This window comes from Schistocerca nitens, chromosome 4 (assembly GCF_023898315.1).
Source record: "Schistocerca nitens isolate TAMUIC-IGC-003100 chromosome 4, iqSchNite1.1, whole genome shotgun sequence".
NCBI classification, from domain to species: domain Eukaryota; kingdom Metazoa; phylum Arthropoda; class Insecta; order Orthoptera; family Acrididae; genus Schistocerca; species Schistocerca nitens.
In genome coordinates this window covers 145,842,585-145,864,119 of record NC_064617.1, presented here as the reverse complement: position 1 = coordinate 145,864,119, position 21,535 = coordinate 145,842,585, and the positions used below count along the sequence as shown (strand labels likewise).

The 21,535-nt window shown below is 35.8% G+C and overlaps 1 protein-coding gene across 2 annotated transcripts in view; it reads left to right on the top strand.

The window, feature by feature from the left end:
• Positions 1 to 21,535, top strand: part of LOC126253032 (nicotinamide/nicotinic acid mononucleotide adenylyltransferase 1) — a 126,506-nt gene that overhangs the window by 61,116 nt on the left and 43,855 nt on the right. Inside the window, exon 6 of one of the 2 annotated variants that reach the window (XM_049954100.1) lies at positions 12,542 to 12,881. The exons of the other annotated variant lie outside the window; for it this stretch is intronic. Coding sequence (XP_049810057.1) covers positions 12,542 to 12,881 — 340 coding nt within the window. The remainder of the gene's footprint in view (positions 1 to 12,541; positions 12,882 to 21,535) is intronic. 2 annotated transcript variants of the gene reach the window in all.

The window sequence follows — 21,535 nt, the reverse complement described above, 5'->3', positions numbered from 1 at the left end:
TGAGTGGTGGGCATAGGTTTCAGAGAGATATACCAAGCCATCTGTCAATAATCTGCTAAGAGGCCATCAACAGAAAGATGTATTCTTGTCATAGCAATATCTCATCCTTTCCCACTAACTGCTGTTGTGGGCTGAATCGCACACAGTTCTTATACACTAATATCTGGAATCATGTCGCATGCAATTACACTCTACCACACATCAGATCAGATCACTTCACTTTTATCTTCACATAAAACGCCTTCGCTGTTATCTTTACCACAACACACACACATATATATATATATATATATATATATATATATATATATATATATATATAATAGAGGGAAACATTCCACGTAGGAAAAATATATCTAAAAACAAAGATGATGTGACTTACCAAATGAAAGTGTCTGTCGACCTGCCAGCACTTTCATTTGGTAGGTCACATCATCTTTGTTTTTAGATATATTTTTCCTACGTGGAATGTTTCCCTCTATTTTATATATATATATATATATATATATATATATATATATATATATATATATATATATATATATATATATATATATATTTTCCACGTGGAATGTTTCCCTCTGTTATATATATATATATATATATATATATATATATATATATATATATATATATATATATATATTATTAGTCGTAAAGCTCCCAACATGGAAGACGCTAAGTAAAGATGGTTCACTTCTGGGGCTTCTTATTCTTCTTGTTTGCCCACCAGGTCTTCATTCTTTGCGAGAATTCAGCTTTTCTTTCTTCGCTCCATTTTGTTCCAGTTCTCGGCACTTTTGTCTCTGGTTTGACCTCCCATTTGTCAACTTTAAGTTTGAAATTGTTTCTTTTGTTCATGTCTTCAGTAGTAATGTTGGCTAATTCCAGATCTTTCTTTACATTTTTGATCCATTCTCCTCCATTAACAAGGGATGCTACGTATCTTACTATTTTTTTTGTGATCGGGAAGTCTCATTATGTGGCCATAGAATTTTAGACGCCTCTTCCTCATGTCTATCTCTATGTTAGAATATTCTTCAATTTTAGAATTTTTCTGTAATCTATACCCCTCTTTGGTCCATCTTGGTCCCAGAATTTTCCTAATGATTTTCCTTTCCTCTTTCTTCAGGTTTTCCATATCTGTTTTCCTTTTAAGTGTCAAGGTTTCGCTGGCATATAGCATTATTGGTTTAATTACCGACTTATAATGTTTAATTTTTGTATTTATAGATAGACATTTTTTATTGTAAATGTTTTGGACCAGCCCTAGACCCCTACGAGCTTTTAATATTCTTTCTTGTTGTGAGTATTTTTCAGAAATTATCTCTCCTAAATATTTAAAGTATGGTACCCTCTTAATTTCTCCATATTTGGTTTGTAACTTACAAATTTCTAGATTTGTTGTTGTAAACACCGTTTTCTCAAAAGATATTTGTAGGCCAACTTTTCCTGCACACTCTTTTAAGGTTTCTATCTGTTTGACTGCCATTTCACTAGAATCTGCCATTATTGCAAGATCGTCTGCGTAGGCTAAGTAGGGGATTTGTAGGTCATCTTTTTTGGTTCCCAGTGATATTGGTTTCCAGTACTTTTCTTTTTTGAGTTCTTTTTCCCATTCTGCCATGACTCTATCCAGAACTAAGTTAAATAACAGAGGTGATAATCCATCACCTTGTCTAACCCCAGTTTTTATCTCAAATGATTTTGAAAGTTTTCCCATGAATTTCACTTTGCATTTTGTATTTGTTAATGTCTGCTCTATGACGTTCCGTGTCCTCTTATCCAGTCCTTGTTCTTCAAGAATTTTAAATAGTGTGGGTCTGTGAATTGAATCATATGCCTTTTTAAAGTCGACAAAGACATATACTGTAGGCTTCCTTCGCATTTGTCTCATCCTTGTAATCAATTTCAAGTTTAAAATTTGTTCTGGACATGATCTGTTTGGTCTGAAACCAGCTTGGAAATCTGAGATTTTGGGTTCTAGCAGTTTTTGTGTTCTTTCAAGAAGACAAGCTGATAATATCTTGTATGTGACGGCAAGTAAGGAGATTCCTCTATAGTTGTTCACATCCGATTTATCCCCTTTTTTATGTAATGGATGTATTAGGGCACATTTCCAATCTTCTGGTATTTCTTCAGTAACCCATATGTTTTGAATAATTTTAACTAGCTCATTTCTTGAGTTAGACCCTAGACTTTTGAGAAATTCAGCTACAATTCCATCTTCTCCTGATGCTTTGTTATTTTTGAGTTTGTTTATGTGTTTGATAATTTCTTCTTCAGTTGGCGGTACAGAGTCTTGCTGTTGCGGGGCTTTAGTGCTGGATATTGGAAGAGCTTCTGTTGGTTCTGGACAGTTTAGTAGCGTTTCAAAATATTTGGCTAATTCTTCACAGTTTTCTTCGTCGCTTAGTGCCAGATTCCCATATGATTTCCGAAAACAGACATTTTGAGGGATATACCCTTTAATTTGGTTTGCAAAAGTTTTGTAGAATCCATGCGTATTATAATTTTTAAAATCTGCTTCTATTGATTCCAGTTGCTGAGTTACATACTTTCTCTTCTCTTGTCTAATAAGTTTATTTGAAAGTTTCCGTGTTTTGTAAAAAGTTTTGAAGAGTTTTCTCATTTTTATTTGAACTGTACTTCGCAAAGGCTTCTGTACGAACTTGAATTGCCTTTTCGCATTCCATATTCCACCATGGATGTTTGTGCTTCTTCTTCAGTGGTATTTGCTCCTTCGCTATTTTTGTGATTTTTTCCTTGAATGTTTCCCAGTTGTTTGCGGGAGAATTTTCCCATTTTTTAATTGTTTCTGATTCTGTTAGTTTTTGTAGGTCAAATTTTGGGATTGCTGGTGGAATTCTTGGTGTTTTCCTTCTTGGGGTGAATTGGACCTGAACTCTTGTGAGATAATGATCTGAGTCAATATTTGCACCTCTCCTAACCTGGATATCTCTGATCTCTTTTTGGAAGTTATATGAGATGGCCACATGGTCAATTTGAAATTCTCCCAATTGGCTTATAGGGGATCTCCAGGTCTTCTGTTTTCTTGGTTAACAGCGAAGGCGTTTTATGTGAAGATAAAAGTGAAGTGATCTGATCTGATGTGTGGTAGAGTGTAATTGCATGCGACATGATTCCAGATATTGGTGTATAAGAACTGTGTGCGATTCAGCCCACAACAGCAGTTAGTGGGAAAGGATGAGATGTTGCTATGACAAGAATACATCTTTCTGTTGATGGCCTCTTAGCAGATTACTGACAGATTGCTTGGTATATCTCTCTGAAACCTATGCCAACCACTCAGACACAAGAAACATCATCAGCAGACAGCAAAACCCACATCCTATCTTCTTTCCCTCTCCTTCCCTCTTTCCTGATGAAGCAACCTTAGGTTGCGAAAGCTCGAATTTTGTGTGTGTGTGTGTTTGTATTTGTGTTTGTTTGTGTGTCTATCAGCATACCAACACTTTCGTTTGGTAAGTTACATCATCCTTGTTTTTAGATATATTTTTCCCACGTGGAATGTTTCCCTCTATATATTTTGCAGGATCACAGAATTGCTACAGTTCTTATTGTTCACAAACATTTGCTTGCACAGTAATCTTTAGATAGCTTCCAAATAGTAACCTATTATGAATTAAAGACAACATTTACTACTCATACATTTTGAGCATGTCATTGTATTAGTTCCAGGTGAGTCACATTCTGATGCTGTTTATCATTATTACATCAGTTTCCTGCAATAAGCAGGAAATAGAGCTGTGAGCATCTACTTTTCAGTCTCCTGTTCCCTTAGTAGTACATGCTTAGTTAATAGTGACATACTTAGTTTTAAAAGTTGTTTATCACATAAACTTCATCTGTGAAATTACATTGTGATGTAGCAGTACAGATACTTGAAAATGATTTACAAATAAGTTCTGAATCAAAATCTGTTGGTGTGTGGTGGAGGTGGTGTGTGTGTGTGTGTGTGTGTGTGTGTGTGTGTGTTTGTTTTTATGCTGGGATTCTGTGCTAACTGGTGGAGGTGGTGTGTGTGTGTGTGTGTGTGTGTGTGTGTGTGTGTGTGTGTTTGTTTTTATGCTGGGATTCTGTGCTAACTACAGAACATATGAGAGTGTGGCGTTTGTGTATGGTAGAGGAGCAGCCAAAATTATGCAGATGGCTGCCATTAATAAAATAGTAGTGCATGAGGTTTTATGACAGGAAAGAATTTAAAATGCAGAAATGCAAATACTATTAAGTGCAAAATTGAACCAAAAATGTCGTATACCCACTTTCAGGAACAATTTTACAAAATAACTCACATGCAACATGAAAACTGCAGTTATGAAAGTGAGTGGTTTGCCCATCAAACACTACAAATTCTGAAAAATTTTCAGAATTAAACTGGTTGTCTGACAAAATAGGCACAGAATAGTAGATGAACTGGAACACATTTAGGTTGAAACAGTGGGAAAAAATTCATATGCTGTAAATGCGTTATGAGGGTTTTTGTTGAGAATCTGCTGATTTGTGACTGTGTATGGGACCACCATCAGCACCACTCAGCAGTGAAAGATCTTAATCAGTGCTATGGGAGCATTTAGAAAGACCCTGTCCGCATTGCATTTCATATTTTTCTGCACAAGAAAAAAATAATCTTCTTCTTTCATGATACTTCAAACGGATCTGCTGACAAGAGAATCCATTAGCATCAGACTTCCTCTCAGAATGAAAGTAAAGTCTGTAATCAGATCACTGAAGATTTGAAATTATGCCACATCTACAATAATCAGGTTTTCATTCTATATTCTTTTAGTAAGATACGTAATGTAAATATATGCAGAACTGTTAACAAATGCTTATCTGACGGCTACTAGAATACGTGGTAGGGATAACGAGTAGCCTGTGCAGTATCAAACCGCACCGCTGTCATCAGGGTGTACCCAACCAGTGCTCAGTAGCTCACAATTGCCGTAACATATTGTGTGGTCATAAAGTTTACGGGTGAAAACGGCAATGTGAATTTTTGTTAGTAACTAGTGGTTGAGTACAGTGTGACACCATAGTTACCAGTACACTGAGGAATTTTTAGAGGAACTTTGTGACTAAAAAATTATTTGCTGCATGCTCACCAGTTGTACCAACCACAGATAAATAAGTTAGGAATTAAGTTTCAAACATTTCATAAAAGCAATGAAGGAAAAAGAAAATGGATAAATGCTTGTAAACATGCAGATTCATTTTTAGTTGAAAATGCTCGTGTTTTATCAACACATTTTACTGATTTAGATTATGAAAGGGATTTGAAAAGTGATCTGTTGAATATTCATTTGAAACACTAGTTGAAGACTGATGCTGTTTCAACTCTAAATGTACAAGTCAACAGCAAGTGATTAAGGAATGACGGTGCACTAACTGGTCATCTGAAGACATTGCAGAAGCTGCAACTTTACATTGCCTATCTTACAAAACATTATCTTTCATCACTACTTTGCTGTAATGCATTTCATAAGGGAAAACACTTTCGTCAGAATGAAAGCTATCAGCTATGCGAAAAATGCAAAGGTAGTAAGCGAATTGAGAGTGAACAGAGACAGAAACTGAAAAAAAATTGTAACTTTAACTTTCTGGAATAGAAAATGAAAACCTCTTAATACACTTAATGACTTTAAAATGATATTGTAGGGAGTTTCTCAGTACTACAGGTTTGAGGTCTAAGCCTGTGAAGAGTCTCTTCTCCCAGAAAAAAAGCAGTGTCCTCAAAGATGGTGAAAGAGGTAGGCATGCTTTGGAGGCTTTACACTAGCATTTCACCAACCGTAGAAAAAGTATTTTAACTGATGTAAATTTTAATAATAGTAATATTAAATACACTAAAACACGGAAAATCTTGATTACATTCATACCTGCATATTAGTGAAATGTGTATGACGGTAAGCTCCAGTGCAGTGCGTTGTGGCGAGTGTGTTCACAGTGACATTACAGCTCACAGTCATTACAGCTCACAGTCTGCCCACGTTTCACCAGCGGAGAGTATTAAAATCCTATTGGTTAACTGCCGAAGCCTTTGCAACAAAATTCCAGAGTTTGAATCACTCCAGAAATGCTGTGAAGTTCACATAATATCCATTGAGATAGAAATTGAAGCTGCATGTGAGATTGTTTGTGCAAGACTCAGTATCAGGGATGGGCATAAAATGATGATTGGATTCTTGTATCGCCCACCAGACTCATCTCCTGAAAACTTTAGAGAAAACATCAGTTCATGTATATGTAAGTTCTCCAGTCGTACTGTAGTCATCGATGGAGACTTTAATCAACCAACAAATAATTGGGAAAAATTACAGTTTTGTTAGTGGTGGGCATGATAGGACATCCTGCAAAACAGAAAAGGCAATATAAATGCCTAAGGCAATATAAATGCCTTTTCTGAAAACTACCTGGAACAGATAAATTGTAGCCCCATTCATGATGGAAAGTATATTGGATGTAATGGCAATAAATATACCTTTCCTCTTTGAGGATGTCAACGTCGAAAGTGGTATCAGTGACAGTACGTGGTTGTGGCAACAATGATTACCAAAGTGCAAAGGACAACTAAAACAAGCAGAAAGATATCGATGTTCAGTAAACTAGATAAAAAATGAGTGTTGTTATACCTCAGTGAGGAATGTGAAACTTCCAGTACAGGGCAGAATCATGTAGAGGAACTCTGGCTCAAGTTTAAAAGAATAGTTGACCATGCTTTGAATTGATGTATACCCAGTAGAACAGTTCGTAAGGGGAGGGACCCTCGGTATACAGTCACTATAGAGAAACAGAGATTACTACGTAATAGGTGTAGGGTTATAGGTAGAGAGCTGCTGGATGAAACATGTTTAGCTGTCAAGTGATGCCTTCAGTGACTACCTTAGCAGAATACTATCAAATGATGTTACACAGAACCAAAAGAAATTCAGCTTCTATGTGAAGGATGTGGCTGTGTTAGCCCCCATCATCTAATTATACTCTATCATAGATCCCTCAAACAAAAACCCGTGCTCAGTTCTTGGAAAAAGCACAGGTCACACCTGTCTACAAGAAGGGTATTAGAAGTGATCCACAAAACTACCATACATTATCTTTGACATCAGTGTGGAGAATCTTAGAACATATTCTGAGCTCAAACATAATGAGGTGTCTTGAACAGAATGACCTCCTCAGTACCAATCAGCATAGATTCCGAAAACATCGATCATGTGAAACCCAACTCGCACTTTTCTCAGGACGTACTGAAAGCTTTGGATCAGGTAAATACATTATTTCTCGATTTCCAAAAAACATCTGACTGAGTACCACACTTATGCTTATTGTCAAAAGTATCATCATATAGAGTCTCAAATGAAATTCGTGACTGGATTTAGAACTTTTTGGTAGGTAGGACAGACCATGTTACCTCGGATGGAGAATCATCATCAGTAGTAGAAGTAACTTCAGTTGTGCCCCAGGGAAGTGTGTTGGGATCCTGGCGGTGCCAGTTGTATATCAATGACCTTGCTGACAATATTAAGAGTTACCTCAGTCTTTTTGCAGATGATGCAGTTATCTGTGATGAAGTGCTGTCTGAAAGGAGCTTCGTAATTATTCAGTCAGATCTTGATAAGATTTCAAAGTGATGCAAAAATTGGAAACTTACTTTAAATGTAAAATTGTGCACTTCACAAAATGAAAAGGCATAGTATCCTATAACTATAATATCAGTGAGTAACTTTTGGAATTGGCCAACTCATACAAATATCTGGGTGTAACACTTTTCAGGGATATGAAATGGAATAATCACATAGGCTCAGTTGTGGGTAAAGCAAGTGGGAGACTTGGGTTTTGTTGGTGGAATACTGGGGAAGAAGCAATCATTCTATAAAGGAGATGCTTATAAATAACTCGTGCAATCAGTTCTAGAATATCGCTCAAGTGAGTGGGAGACATGCCAAACAGGACTAACGGGATATTAAATGTATACAGTGAAGGGCAGCAGCAATGGTCACAGGTTTGTCTTATTTGTGGGAGAGAGTCACAGAGATACTGAACAAACTGAACTGGAAGACTCTTGAAGATAGGTGTAAAATATCCCAAGAAAATCTATTAACAAAGTTTCAAGAACTGGCTTTAAATTATGACTCTAGGTATATACTGCGTATTGCTCACATAGCGATTTTGGTGATAAGATTAGAATAATTACTGCACTCACTGATATACAAAACACACACACACACACACACACAGGCATTCAGACACTTATTCTTTCTGCACTCTGTATGTGAATGGAATGGTAAGAAACCCTAATAACCAGTAAAATGGGACATACCCTCTGCCATGCACCTCCATGCAGACCCCTACCATGTATTCTAGTATGTGTGGCTTGCCTGGTGCTCTTCATGAATGTAAACAGTACAGAGGTGCACATTGGACTATGTTAGAGTGTTTAATGGGTGTTGAACTGTGGTGTGCCATAAATAAGGTACAAGAAACTACAGTTATGAATAATTTCCTGTTCAGCTGTTGGAAAGTGGTACAGTAAACAGTGCCGGCCTCAAGTCAGATGTCAGCTTGAATATAACTGTTCATATGTGGGACCTTACTTCTGCTTCACTGCTCGTAACAGGATCCCACTGCACTACTATCTATTTATAGTGAATATTTAACTACTGTATACTTCAAAGTTTTTTAGCATCATGCCCATTTACATAATTCTTTCCCCATGTGAGCCTTTTTTTTTACAGAACTCAAGACTTTTTATGAAAGGTGACAATCTTCTACAGGAGTGAAGTGATGAATTTGCATTGCTAACACAGGACATATTGGAGGGAGCAGTGGCAGGAGGGGCAGGGGTGGAGAGGGGGAAGACTTAAGGGGAAGTTTTGAAGGGTGAAAAGATGTATTATGGACAGTGATCATTATTTTGAAAAGTAAAATAAGTGGAGAAATATTGTAAAACTTCCCTCAGAACTTTGTTCTCTGAAAATGTGTATGTATTAATATATCTGCAATGATGAAAAATACAGACTAGTACACAAAAAAGTAACAGATTTTTAAATTTCTTTTTTCAAATTGTCGTGGTGTAATTATATTGCACCTTAGGTATTGTTAGGAAATGAGTACTCAGTAGTAAACACAATAGATTTTGTGCCTGTGCTTCTATTTTTAATCAGAGAGAAAATTAATTTTTAATGGGATTTGAAAATACATTTTCACATTGTAATGAAGACAATCATTTCATCAGGATCAGTGATATCAGTTTGTGCCTGTAATGTAGTTCACTGTTCCTTTTGTCCAGTATTCCTCTTTTAAAGGTCTATGAAGAATTTACAAATCGAACTATATTCAAATAAAATTAAAGAAATCTACTCCTTACTAAACATCACACATATGTACAGTGGATTTGAGGTCAGAGGCACAGAGCAGGACAAGACAGGAATTAAAAAAAAAATAATCTGAAAGGGTATTTTTGACTTGATACTTCAGAAGACATAATTTTTTGGATTTTTCTTTTGGATGACATTCATACATTAATAGGAAGTGAATCACATTTGGTTTAATGTGCCTTCGAACTGGTTGAAATCTCACTACTTGTTTGTGTTATTTCTTCATTTTAGCACAGTAAGCAAACCACACAAGAGAAAAAATCCGGTTTTGCAATTTAATGGTAGTAAAATTTAGCAGTGCCTAATACAAAATTGTAGGAAATGCAAAGAACAAACACCCAACAAGCCTACTGAAAACACACTTTCTAAATGATAGACTGGTTGTAGTGGAAAGAGTAAAGGTAACCACTCATTTTTAATTAAGGTGTTGAGTGTTCAATAGACACACAAACTAAATTGAAAAAAATTGCTGAGCTCTTGGACAGTGCCCTCCGTCAGATCTAACTAAGACAGAGTACACAAACATATCAATGAAAATAATCAATTATTGATAATATAAATGAATAGATAAAAAAAATCTATTCACCAAGTGGCGGCAGGGGAACACATACGCAAAAGGATTTAACTTTTACTAGCTTTTGGAACCAGTGACTCTGCCTTCTGGCATAAGAGTTGCAGGGGGACAAAGAGGGGTGAAGGAAAAGGACTGGAGAGGTTTAGGAAAGGAGTACAGTTTGCAAAAGTCACCCATAACCCCGGGTCAGGGGAGACTTACCAGGCAGGATGGGAAAGTCATTCCTGCAAATCGTGCCCAGTAACTCCCTCCTGGCACTTAGGGTTCCGGATGACTTTTCTGAACTGTACCCCTTTCCCTACACCTCTCCTGTCCTTTTCCTTCACCCCTCTTCCTCACCCTTCAACTCTTCTGCCAGAAGAGGGAGCCACTGGCTCCAATGTGTGTGTGTGTGTGTGTGTGTGTGTGTGTGTGAGTGAGTGTGAGAGAGAGAGAGAGAGAGAGAGGCTCGTATCTTTCATACTATCCTGGCAGTACCTAATCTCACTAATTTAATGCTAAATTTTCAGAAGACTGAAACTGTTAATTCCCATGGTTAGTGAAGCTAGTATTTCAAGGTTACAAGGAGAGCAGCCATTGTGAAAACAATTTTAAAAAGTAACAAAATTGTTTTTTCCTGTATCAGAATTAACAAAAAAGGATGCATTCTTATTTGTTTAATATGTACTTACTTAAAACTGAGACATCTGTAGGATATAGTAACATCTCATTATTTCTGTTGTGGTAGTGGCTGATGAAGGTGTTATGCTGCTATTACCTAAAATATGTTAGAATTTATTCATTATCCCTACAGACCTCTTGTAGAGTTAAAAACTAACAAATATTTATGATTTCTTTTGACAGAAAATGAAAAGTAAATTTGTTACAATACTTCTAAACACTACAACTTAACTTTCACTATACCTCCACAGTTTTTGACAAGCTGCCTAGTGGTAATAGTCTACAAGTCGTTATAGAAGATTTGAAAAGAAGTGTTTCTTGAATTTTAAAGTTATTTAGAGCGACTTTTAATGATTATTAAGCATAGGTTTGTGAAAATATGGATGATTGTGTTATTAATAGTGCATTCAAATTACTATATTTTTTCCACACATTGATGTCTTCCATTGATTTATATTTGCACATGAATTGCCGAGGAAACACAGTACAACAGCACGCATAGAATGGAAAGTGTTTATCTGAAATCAGATTGTCTGTATTAATAGATATTAGCTCATAGACATATTCTAATTAATAAATGTTGACAAAGGAGATGTCATCTTGTGACTCTTACAGATTTCTCAGTGAAATTTATAATCTCCAAAAATTAGAATTTGCAGCTGACTCATTCCGGTGTCCACTCCAAGATCTGGTTTACACCACGTATAGTATCAGTGTGGCATTCTTTACCATATACAAACTATAAGAACTTTAAATGTTAAAAACATTAGCATTAGACACAACTCAAGCAGCCAACTAAATTAGCAGTCATTGCATCACCTCTGAGCATGAAGTGAAATACAATGGTACCAGGTTTGTAGTACAGGCTCCATGCTTCTAACACTACGTAATAAAGGACATGATTGAGAATAGTGTGTAGATAGTTCTCACAACAGAATTGGTGGCTTTAATTTAAGTAAAGATGTGTTGTGATGCTTCTTCCCAACCACATCCCTTTCATCTTAGATACTGTAAAAATTATATTTATCTTATAAAGCTAGGGACCAGATGTGCAGCAGCAGAACATCACTGGCAAGAACATCAAACAGTTTCTTTTTTGAAAAGAAAAGGCAACCTGTTCAGTTCAGGTTGGTTGGAATCCAGACAGCGAGCTGCAGCAGACTATGCAAAAAAGAAAAATGCAGCCAGGAGATCTGCCAAAATAACATTGGGGAAGGGGGAAGGGGGGGGGGGGGTAACATCAACTTGGCTGCAGTCTGAGAAATCTGGAGATCACAGATCTGATCATACTTTGTGTCATGGTAAAACTGTCACCAAGCAGTCATTTCACTTCCTATGTTGCTTTAATTTATTTCTTTTTGCCTTACTTTCTTGCAAAAATAATTGACCTTATTCAGTTTTTTAGGTGATGTTGATATTAAGAGTGATACCATTTATCTAATTTTAAAAAGTATGATGTGCGACAACTTAGTATGATAGTACAAAAATCCTTGTGCAAATTATAGTGGCTTGAACAAAAAACAATAATATTACTTTTTAGAAAGTGAAAGTTATTTATCAGACTTGTGGAGCTATCAGACAAAGTTCATTGATCTGCAAGTTAAGCAATTTAAAAATAAAATAGGAAAAAAAGTAAATAATATTTTTATATAATTTTCATCTACACATTATTACAAGATCTTTCTGTTCTAAAGTATTTGTTAATGCCATCTATGCAATGAAAGTAAAAATGTAAAATTCATATTTAATAAATATTTATGTCGCTATTTATAAAAGATATGTGTTTTATTTTTCTTAAGATGCAAAATCCACGCAACAAAAAGTGACATGACAAAATCATTTCAAAATCACTTGTTCAGTTAAATTTTCTTTCTTTTTCATGCTATCCTGATGTGCTCCATCATTTGAGCAGTAAGTATTTGTATCCAGAATTTTGTGGTACACAACCATTTCTGACTCCTTCCCCCAGTGATGTGAATATGGATTCGCCCAGTCCAAATACACAGATCACGGCCCTCACGTATGATTGTGAATTCCAAAATAAGAAAAATTCAGAACAAAATGATCCTTGTGTTAATGTCCCAGTCACATATATTAGAGTTGAACACATTTCTGGAGAACATATTGAAAATGAGGTGCATTATGCAGAGAGACTAAGTAATGATGAAAACTCAAAACGCTCTGCAATTGGCTATCCAGGTCAAGCAGTGCAAATAATTTCCACACCTACTGGTGACAGAATTGCGAAACAGGTGAGTGAAACAAAAGTGACACCTCCAAATGAAAGAGATGATGAGCCTGTTGCAAGTGTTCAGATTCAGATAACTAAAGAGGGAATTAAAGTAATAAGTGATAAGGAGACTACAGTGTGAAACAACTTTTCTCACTTCATTTCACTGCAATATTAGAAAAGCTATAAACAAGCCAATTTGAGAACTGAAGGTATGTGCTTAATGGCCCAACAGAAGGAAACTACTGAAAAATTCACCAATAAGAAAGTAAAGTTTATTAACTTCATTGCAGACTTGTAGATATCATGATAGTTATGTTAGAGCATAACTACTTTGTTTTTTCGTTTCTTGACACACGTTTTGCATTGGCAGCCATTAAGAATGGTTCTTCTTGTTCTATGTGAAAACTTCTGCAGAATTATTTCTTTCCTGGTCCCCTGTTTAGCTGTCTGTGTTTGAATGTATGCTCAAACCAAATACTTCTGTGCCAAATTAAACAAATATGTGTGTGTGTAAACTGGCTCAGATAAAAGTTGTGTTTCTTAATATTGTGCCTGGTTGTGATATTGGCCTAGAGCCACTCAAATCTCTCTACTTCCAAAAAATAAATTCTGTCAAACCACCATACTGTATAGTTATTAGTTCTGTTGTAAATAATGTTCTAAAGGTTATTAGATGGTAATTTATTCTCACATTATCTTCACTAGATGAAGATTGAGATACTCTTTTGAGACATACTTTTCAGTATTTTACTACAGAATTTTTTTGTACATTTATGCAAACAATTGAAAAATATTCATAACATGAAATTTTTGCTGTTAAGTTACATTATCAGCTTGTAGTGTTTTACAAACAAGGGAATATTGAAGTGCACAGTTCAATATATGTGTTCCTGATAAGTGTTGTGCTAATTTGTTGCCATAATTGTGAGTACTAAGTAACTTCTGATAACAATGACTTGATATTCTTTATAATGAGAGATACATTTGAAAGATTTTAAGAAGTTGTTGTGATGTAGTCTTCCATTTCAATTGTATATTTCCAATACAAATTTCTTGTGATTTTTGTATGAGCCATCTGTCTTTCTCCATTTGATACAAAGAAATATGTGTAGAAGCTGCCAAGTTGTAGACTTTTTGTACTTGCATTTCTATTAATTTTATCATCAATGTGGTTGTGTATATGCAGGGATTTCTATTCATTTATCAATTGAATGAGTTATACTATGACATTCATGTGTGGTAATCAAAGCAATAATGAGCTATATTGGATAAAAATTTCAGTGCAGTTTCATTACACATTAAATTGTGTTGCCATTGCGAAACATTTTGTACTAATTAAAAATAAAGGTAAGTCACCTCTGACCTCAAATATTTATCAAAGGCACATACTTCAAGGAAGAGATCAGTTCTCCTCCTGCTCTTAAAGATATATATTAATTATCCATAATGCCCTTTAGTGTCACTTCTGAAATGGCTGTGTTATATTGGAGATGTGGATTATACTTTTAGAAATTCATTTTTGTGAAGTCTCTGGAGTAGTGTGTCATATTTATAACAGGATTTTTTTTTAATGGAAATTGAAGAAACCAGATTTGCCAAGCACAAAGGCAATACTACTTCCTCCTAATCCTGCCACATCTCCTCCTCTTCCTCCTCCTCCTCCTGCTGGTAGTAAAACTACTACTACTACTACTACTACTACTACTACTACTACTATTCTTCAGCTCCTCCTTAACCTCTTGCACACCCCTTCTTTATATTCACTTGTATATTTGTATGAAGTGATATGTTGCAGTGATTGAGGCAGTGGTCTCTCATTTGACAAAAGTGGAGTTCATATACCGAGAATTAGGTTTTCTGCGATTTCCCTAAATAACTTAAGAGGAATGTCAGGTTAATTCCTTTAAATTTGACACTACCAATTTCCTTTGCCAACCATATCCGATCTGAAATTGTTCTCTATTACTAATTTATATCATCATCGACAGAGCATTAAACCATAATCTTTTTTTTTCCCCCCCTTTCTTTTCATCTGCCACTGAATACTATCCCATTTCTCTTATTTTCTTACATCCTTCCCTCATGGAATATTTCTCCAGCTCTTTAAACATCAATATCAGTAAATTCTCCATCAGTTGCTTCTTTGTGTTGCATCTGCCTGATAAACTGTGTAACCATTACTTCATAATTGTGCTGATTCTCTTGCAAACCAGTTATGTGTTCCACCATGTTCTATTGCAGTAATCTTACAAAAGGGTGTAATAATGCCTACCCTCCCCCCTAATACATATTTTTAGCTATGCTGCCATTAAAGTTATTACATTTTTATGATTCATTATAATTTTTGGTGGCATCTATATCATTCTACTACTATTAATTGTAAATGTATAGAAAATTTAATTTATGATTGTGGTGGCTATGTTGTGAACCATTATCTACCCTTAAAAAGTCCCAGTTGTATTCTACGGCAATGGCAACAGACAACGAATGCAGTGTATGTACCATCCTTTGTTGGCTAGCATCATATACATTATACTGAATTGCTCAATGAAAGATATAATGCAATAGATTTTTGTCAGTGTGTTTGCATGTTACTCATACATATTACATCTGATGCTACATTCCTCGATTTTGCCAAATTCCCTGTCTCAGAGGCCAGACATTACATTTCACATTAAGTGTATTGTCAAAATTGTAGAACAAGTATTCTCACCAGGTGACTTGTCTTCCAGATTTAGAATATGTGCTGTTAAATACTAGTAATATGATATACTTGTGGTGTTTTGCAATACATGTGTAGAAAGTTCCTGTTGATTGTAGTTACGGCTGTGTTGTCGTATTGAAATACTTTTTGTAAAATGTATACATCAGTATGATAATATTTAGTAAAAAGTATGCCTCTCTGCTGTCCCCTACATCAATACTTATTTCACTGTCATGTTACCTTTCTTCTGTTATAGAGATTCATATTTCGTTTATATTCTCATTTGTGTACAGGTACGCAAGTGCATAAACACACGCGCGCGCGCACACACACACACACACACACACATTATTTTTTATTGTTGGTACTATTATTCCTTTTATTGTTGAGACTCCAGTCAAATGAATTTTCTGCAACTTTCAAGTTAATGCTTTGTGTGTGTCGTATGCCTCACATATTTGTTGCACAGCACAGGTATTAGTTGTTCTTGAGAGATTGCTTTTACGAACAAAAGAATTACAACTTTAATGATTTACTACAATATGATGTGGAGGTCTCACAGTAAGTGGCATTTTTATAACAAATGAAAAAAGCTCGTAAACAAAAGGTGTAATAAGGTGATTAAACATGTTAGATCATTCAGGAGTGCCCTTATTTTATTTATTATATATAAATAAACATAATTCAGTTCTAAAATTGTTCACAAAATACTATTTTATATTCACTTATCTCAGTTTTGTGCAGCAGAATGTGTAGGCTACATAAATGGGATATTAAGATATATATTTTAATGATAAATCACTGTGAAATTAGTTGTTAAATGTATGTCAATACATTATTTATATCTTCAGTCATGGAATGTACTACATATTCTCATCAGTTGTAAATATTATCCATAAATTTACAGTATTTAATAGAATTATTTTAATTCTTGTTTAGATACAAGTATTGAGGACTTTTCCTATTTACAATGGTAGTTTGATCTCTTAGTGAGTGAACACCTGTTCATGAGTTTTAACTCCATTGCAGGATTAATTCAGTGCTACAATAAAATTACAATTTGAGTAGCTTTGTAAATAGATTCTGTGGATCACCATTTAAAAATGTGAATAAAAGTAAATTTTGTCATCAGTTTCTTAAACTCTTCTACTTCCCACATACTTCTCAGACTTTGCACTGGTGGGAAACTATGTCTTAGTAAGAGCTATGCACTTGAGAATAATAATGGAGCTAAATAGCTTTCTCATTGCTATTACATTTAGTTGTTACACCATGACAGATGCATTTAGAATTTGATGGGTCTCAGTAAATCATTGTAATTATCATATTGCAATTTTTTTTGTGATGTGCTGGGTAATCCCTCAGTAGGTATTTACTATGGAAAAAATCAGTATCTGTAACTATGGGAACAGGTGTATTTACTCTTCCGTGAAATATGTATTAAGAAGTCACAAATACCAAAATAAGTTTCTGTGTAGTACATACTAAACAAAATACGCAACAGTAACGTTTGTTTGATATTCCAGATAATTAATAGCTGTACCTTTATAAAAATAAACAAAGACCTCAAAGCCTATTCAGCTATGAATGATAGACACACAATTGTGTGTTCTTTCCTTATTTGCTCTTTTCAGTATTGACAATGATGTAAGAGGTGACTGGAAAGGAGGAGGAAATTATGGTGCACTTATTCGAACATGAGTGGGATGGGGTTGAGATGCTTGTTTTGTCTTAGATTAATTGGGAAGTGAGGGAGGAGGGGAGGATGCCATGTATGGCTTGTAGGATGGTGACTGAAGCTATGTAACATTTACTGGGAAAAAGTGGTGGATACTGTGTAAAGTTATTGATGGGGGGGGGGGGGGGGGGGGGGGGGGATTCTGAGGAACCAAGTTCTAATACAAGCTAAATGTGAAAATATAAACTTTGACATCTGAAAATGTGACACGTCTTAAAATATTTTGGATTGTTATGCCATCGTTGGATGAATTTGTTGTTGAAACCCAATCTTTCATCCTCGTCTTTGTAGGACATTTTCAAGAGGAGCTGTAGTGATGCACACATTGGCTTGCTACTGACTAGTGCACTGACAGGTCTGTAACAAGCAAGAGGTGCATCGTATCTTCGAAAAAGCTACAATCCCCCTTGAAGATTTCTCTTCAGACAAGGACAAAATGTTGGGTTTTGACAAGAAATTCATCTGACCATGACATAATAATCCAGAATATTTTAATAAGTGTAAATCAGAATAGTTAAATGCCAAGTTTTTTGCAACAACAATAATTGACCAAATGGAGGAAAATGGTAATTTTTTAAATCAAATGTGCAAAGGAACAGCGCAATAGAAGAGTATAAACCCCAGCAATTAATTAATTGACTGTAAGAGAGAATAACAGCCAAGAGACAGTATCAGTTACTTCATCTTAATGTATTGTGTCTAAATTTAAAATTATGGCAGGACTTGTGGTAATGATTGGAATGTTAGTAGCAAAGTGGTTGCAGAATCAGGCTAATAATCACTTTAAAAAATTCCCCATCTCCTTAATATTGTGGTCAGATTACAGGAAGCGAGAAATGATTTGGACCTTTTTAGATCTTCCAGAAATGGTTTCTACTCTTCCCAAATACCGGATTCCAGTTGGGGTTAGTAAACGGGTGTGTAATTAGGCAGGTGGCCAGCAGTGCATTGGGATTTTGAATTGTGCAGTCCACCTCGATAGCTGAGTGGTCAGCGCGACAGAATGCCATGCTAAGGGGCCCGTGTTCGATTCCCGGCTGTGTCGGAGGTTTTCTCCACTCAGGGACTGGGTGTTGTGGTGTTGTGTTGTCTTCATCATCATCATAATCTCATCTCCGTCGATACGCATGTTGCCGAAGTGGCATCACTCAAAAGACTTGCACCAGGCGACCGGTCTACCCAATGGGAGGCCCTAGCCACATGACATTTCATTTTTGAATTATGCAATATGCAGAAAATTTAGCAAGACACTTAAGTTGGAAACATCCACTGACGAGATGGTGTATTTTAAGAAATAAAACTATTGACATGACGCCAACATAGACTCTGTAAATGATGATATTTATAAATAGCATTTATGACCAGAAAAAGTATCTTTTGTATATAATCTTAATAGTCTCTTTTACCACAACATCTAAGGATAGCAGGTGTGTTACTTTGTTTTTCCACAGATCATAGAATAAAAGTTAGCCGTAACCAATATGATTATATAAAACCATTACAGTAATATATTTATTGAGAGAACAGAACAAGGGGGAGTCATTCTTACCCTTGATGTGTTTGGAAAAGGTAACTAATGAATTATATACAATAAAACGTGTATACTTGTCCATGCAGGTCATATTAATAAAATGGGCTATAATAGTGAGCATATAAGAAGCTGAAGACATAAAAATGATAACTCATTGAGAAGAGGATTTATAAAAAGCTGCGCATAATTACAAGAAAGACATCTGTACTATGATTCTGCATTTCAAATGATAATAAGCACATTTGATAAGCAAATAAAGACTTCACTGCTCTTGTAAGCACATTTGCTCAAATCCTTTAATAGCATTGTGAAGTTATTCCACATTACCCCTCTTTTCATTGGTCCAAGTGCGCTAAGTAAGTGGTACTCTTCTGTATTGAAACTTTGACAACCTTTTCTCTCTCTCTCTCTCTCTCTCTCTCTCTCTCTCTCTCTCTCTCTCTCTCTCTCTCCCCCCCCCCCCCCCCTCTCCCAGAGAAACTCATGCTCTAATTGAACACTTTTAATATTTTTTTTATCTAATTTATGGTTCTCAAAGTTGACATTTAGTAGATTCTGAGTGAGCTACACCACTACGCCAGTGCAAAAGCAACTCGTACAGCTTATGAAAGCAGTATGTCCTTCCCATCAGTAAATCAGATGCTCTTTGTTTCAGTTTTAGAAAAGTGAATAGATAAAGTCCAGATAAATTAGTGATGACCCACATTCAAAGGTTTTTTGATCCTAATGCTGGCAGTGCTGAAGGATGAGTTTCGTACTTTTCAGATGTAGGTTTTTTTGCTGTATTGACAATTTGTCATTTGGGGGAAACCCCTAGAAAACACCAGTTAAAAAGCCAGTTGGCTGTATTTTAAGAAAGAATGTTGTGGTGTTGAGTAGAAGCATACAGATAATACAGTGAAAGTAAAAATGAAAAGTTTGGTCTATGTAGTCACCTAACAATATGCTCATATTCATTTTCAGACTTTTTGTTCCTCCCTTCGACTCTCTTTCTCCCATTTCATCCATCTTAACACTGTAGTTAAATGATTATTTTTCTTGCATACTTTCCTGTTTTAATCTCCTCTGTATGCATCCTGTATTTTTTACCATATTCTACTATGCACTGATACTGTGAGGCATGATTTTTCACTCTGTTAAGGTAGTGATATCATTATTAGCATCATCCTCATCACAGGTAAGGTGCTGCTTCTTCCTTTTAATTGGTGTGCAAAAACTAACTAATGGCAACCTGTGATCTTCTGTATGGGAAGTGTGTTGATGCCATTGCTGCCTATAGTATTCTTCGATTCTATATCTGTATTCTGCAAGCTATCCAGTAGTATGTGGCAGAGGGTGCTTTGTGTGCTCCTGTTTGTTTCCCCAGTTTGTAATCCAGTTGTGAACAGTGCACCAGAACAACAATTGTTGACAAGCCTCTGTGTGAGCTCGAACCTCTCTAGTCTTATCTGTGTGATTTTTTTTGGCAAAGCATACGTGGAAAAAAAGCAGTATATTGGTTGACTCTTCTACGAACATACATTCTTGGAATTTTGACAGTAAACCACATTGTGATGAACAGAGTCTCTGTTGCAGCAGCTTATGCTGGAGTTAGGTGAGCATCTCTGTGACACTTTCACCCTTATTAAACAAACCAGTGATAAGACATGCTGCTATTATGTGGATCTCCTTCCTCTCATCTGTCAGTCCTATGTGGTAAGGGTCCCAGACTGACACAATATTCAGTGACAGGTTGAACAAGGGCTTTGCAAGCTACCTGCTTCATGGGTGGGCTACACTTTCTGAGGATTCATACAGTGAATTTCAGTCTGGCATTTACCCTTCCTATGATTAGTTTTATGTGGTCATTTCACTTTATACTGCTCCACACACCTACTCCTTGATATTTAGTAGAGTGACTGCTTCCAGCGATCGATTGACAGTTATGTAATAATGTGGTAAATGCATCTTTCCATCTATTTATGTGTGATACATTACATTTGTTTTATGTTGAGGGTCAGCTGTCAAGCCCTGCACCAGTCATCAAATGTCTATTGGTCCTCATGTGTGTCACTACAATTTTTTCGCTTTGCAATTTCTCTATATACTACATCATCATCTGTGAACAACCTCGCAGAGCATCCAATGTTATCCACGGTATCATTTGTGTAATGTGAACAGTAATTGTTCTATAACACCTTCTTGGGGTATGGCTGAAGTTACTTTTATGTCTGAGGATTTACCACCAGTAAGAGTGGCACTCTGCATTCTATTCACGCTGCGTTCTATTTGCTAGAAACTCTTCAGTCTAGACATACAACTGGTCTGATATTATCTATGTTCATATAACGTTCATTAGGGATCGCTGTGTAACTGTATCAAATGTCTTTAAGAATTCGAGAAACACAGCATCAACCTGTATGTACTGCCCTTTGAGTCTTGTAGATAAGCATAGTGATCAGGGTTTTATGTGATCATGTTTTGTAGAGTCTGTGTTGATTGTGACAGAGGAGATTTTCATTCTCCAGAAAGGTCATAATATGTGATCATAAAATGATCATCAAATGTGTCCAAAGGTGTACAACAGACTGATGTCCATGATATCGGTCTATAGTTGTGTGTGTCTTTCAAAGACCCTTCTTGAAAATGCAAATGGTTGGATCTTTTTTTTGTCAATAAATGGAATGCTTCATTTCTTCAGTGACCTACAGTTGACTGTTG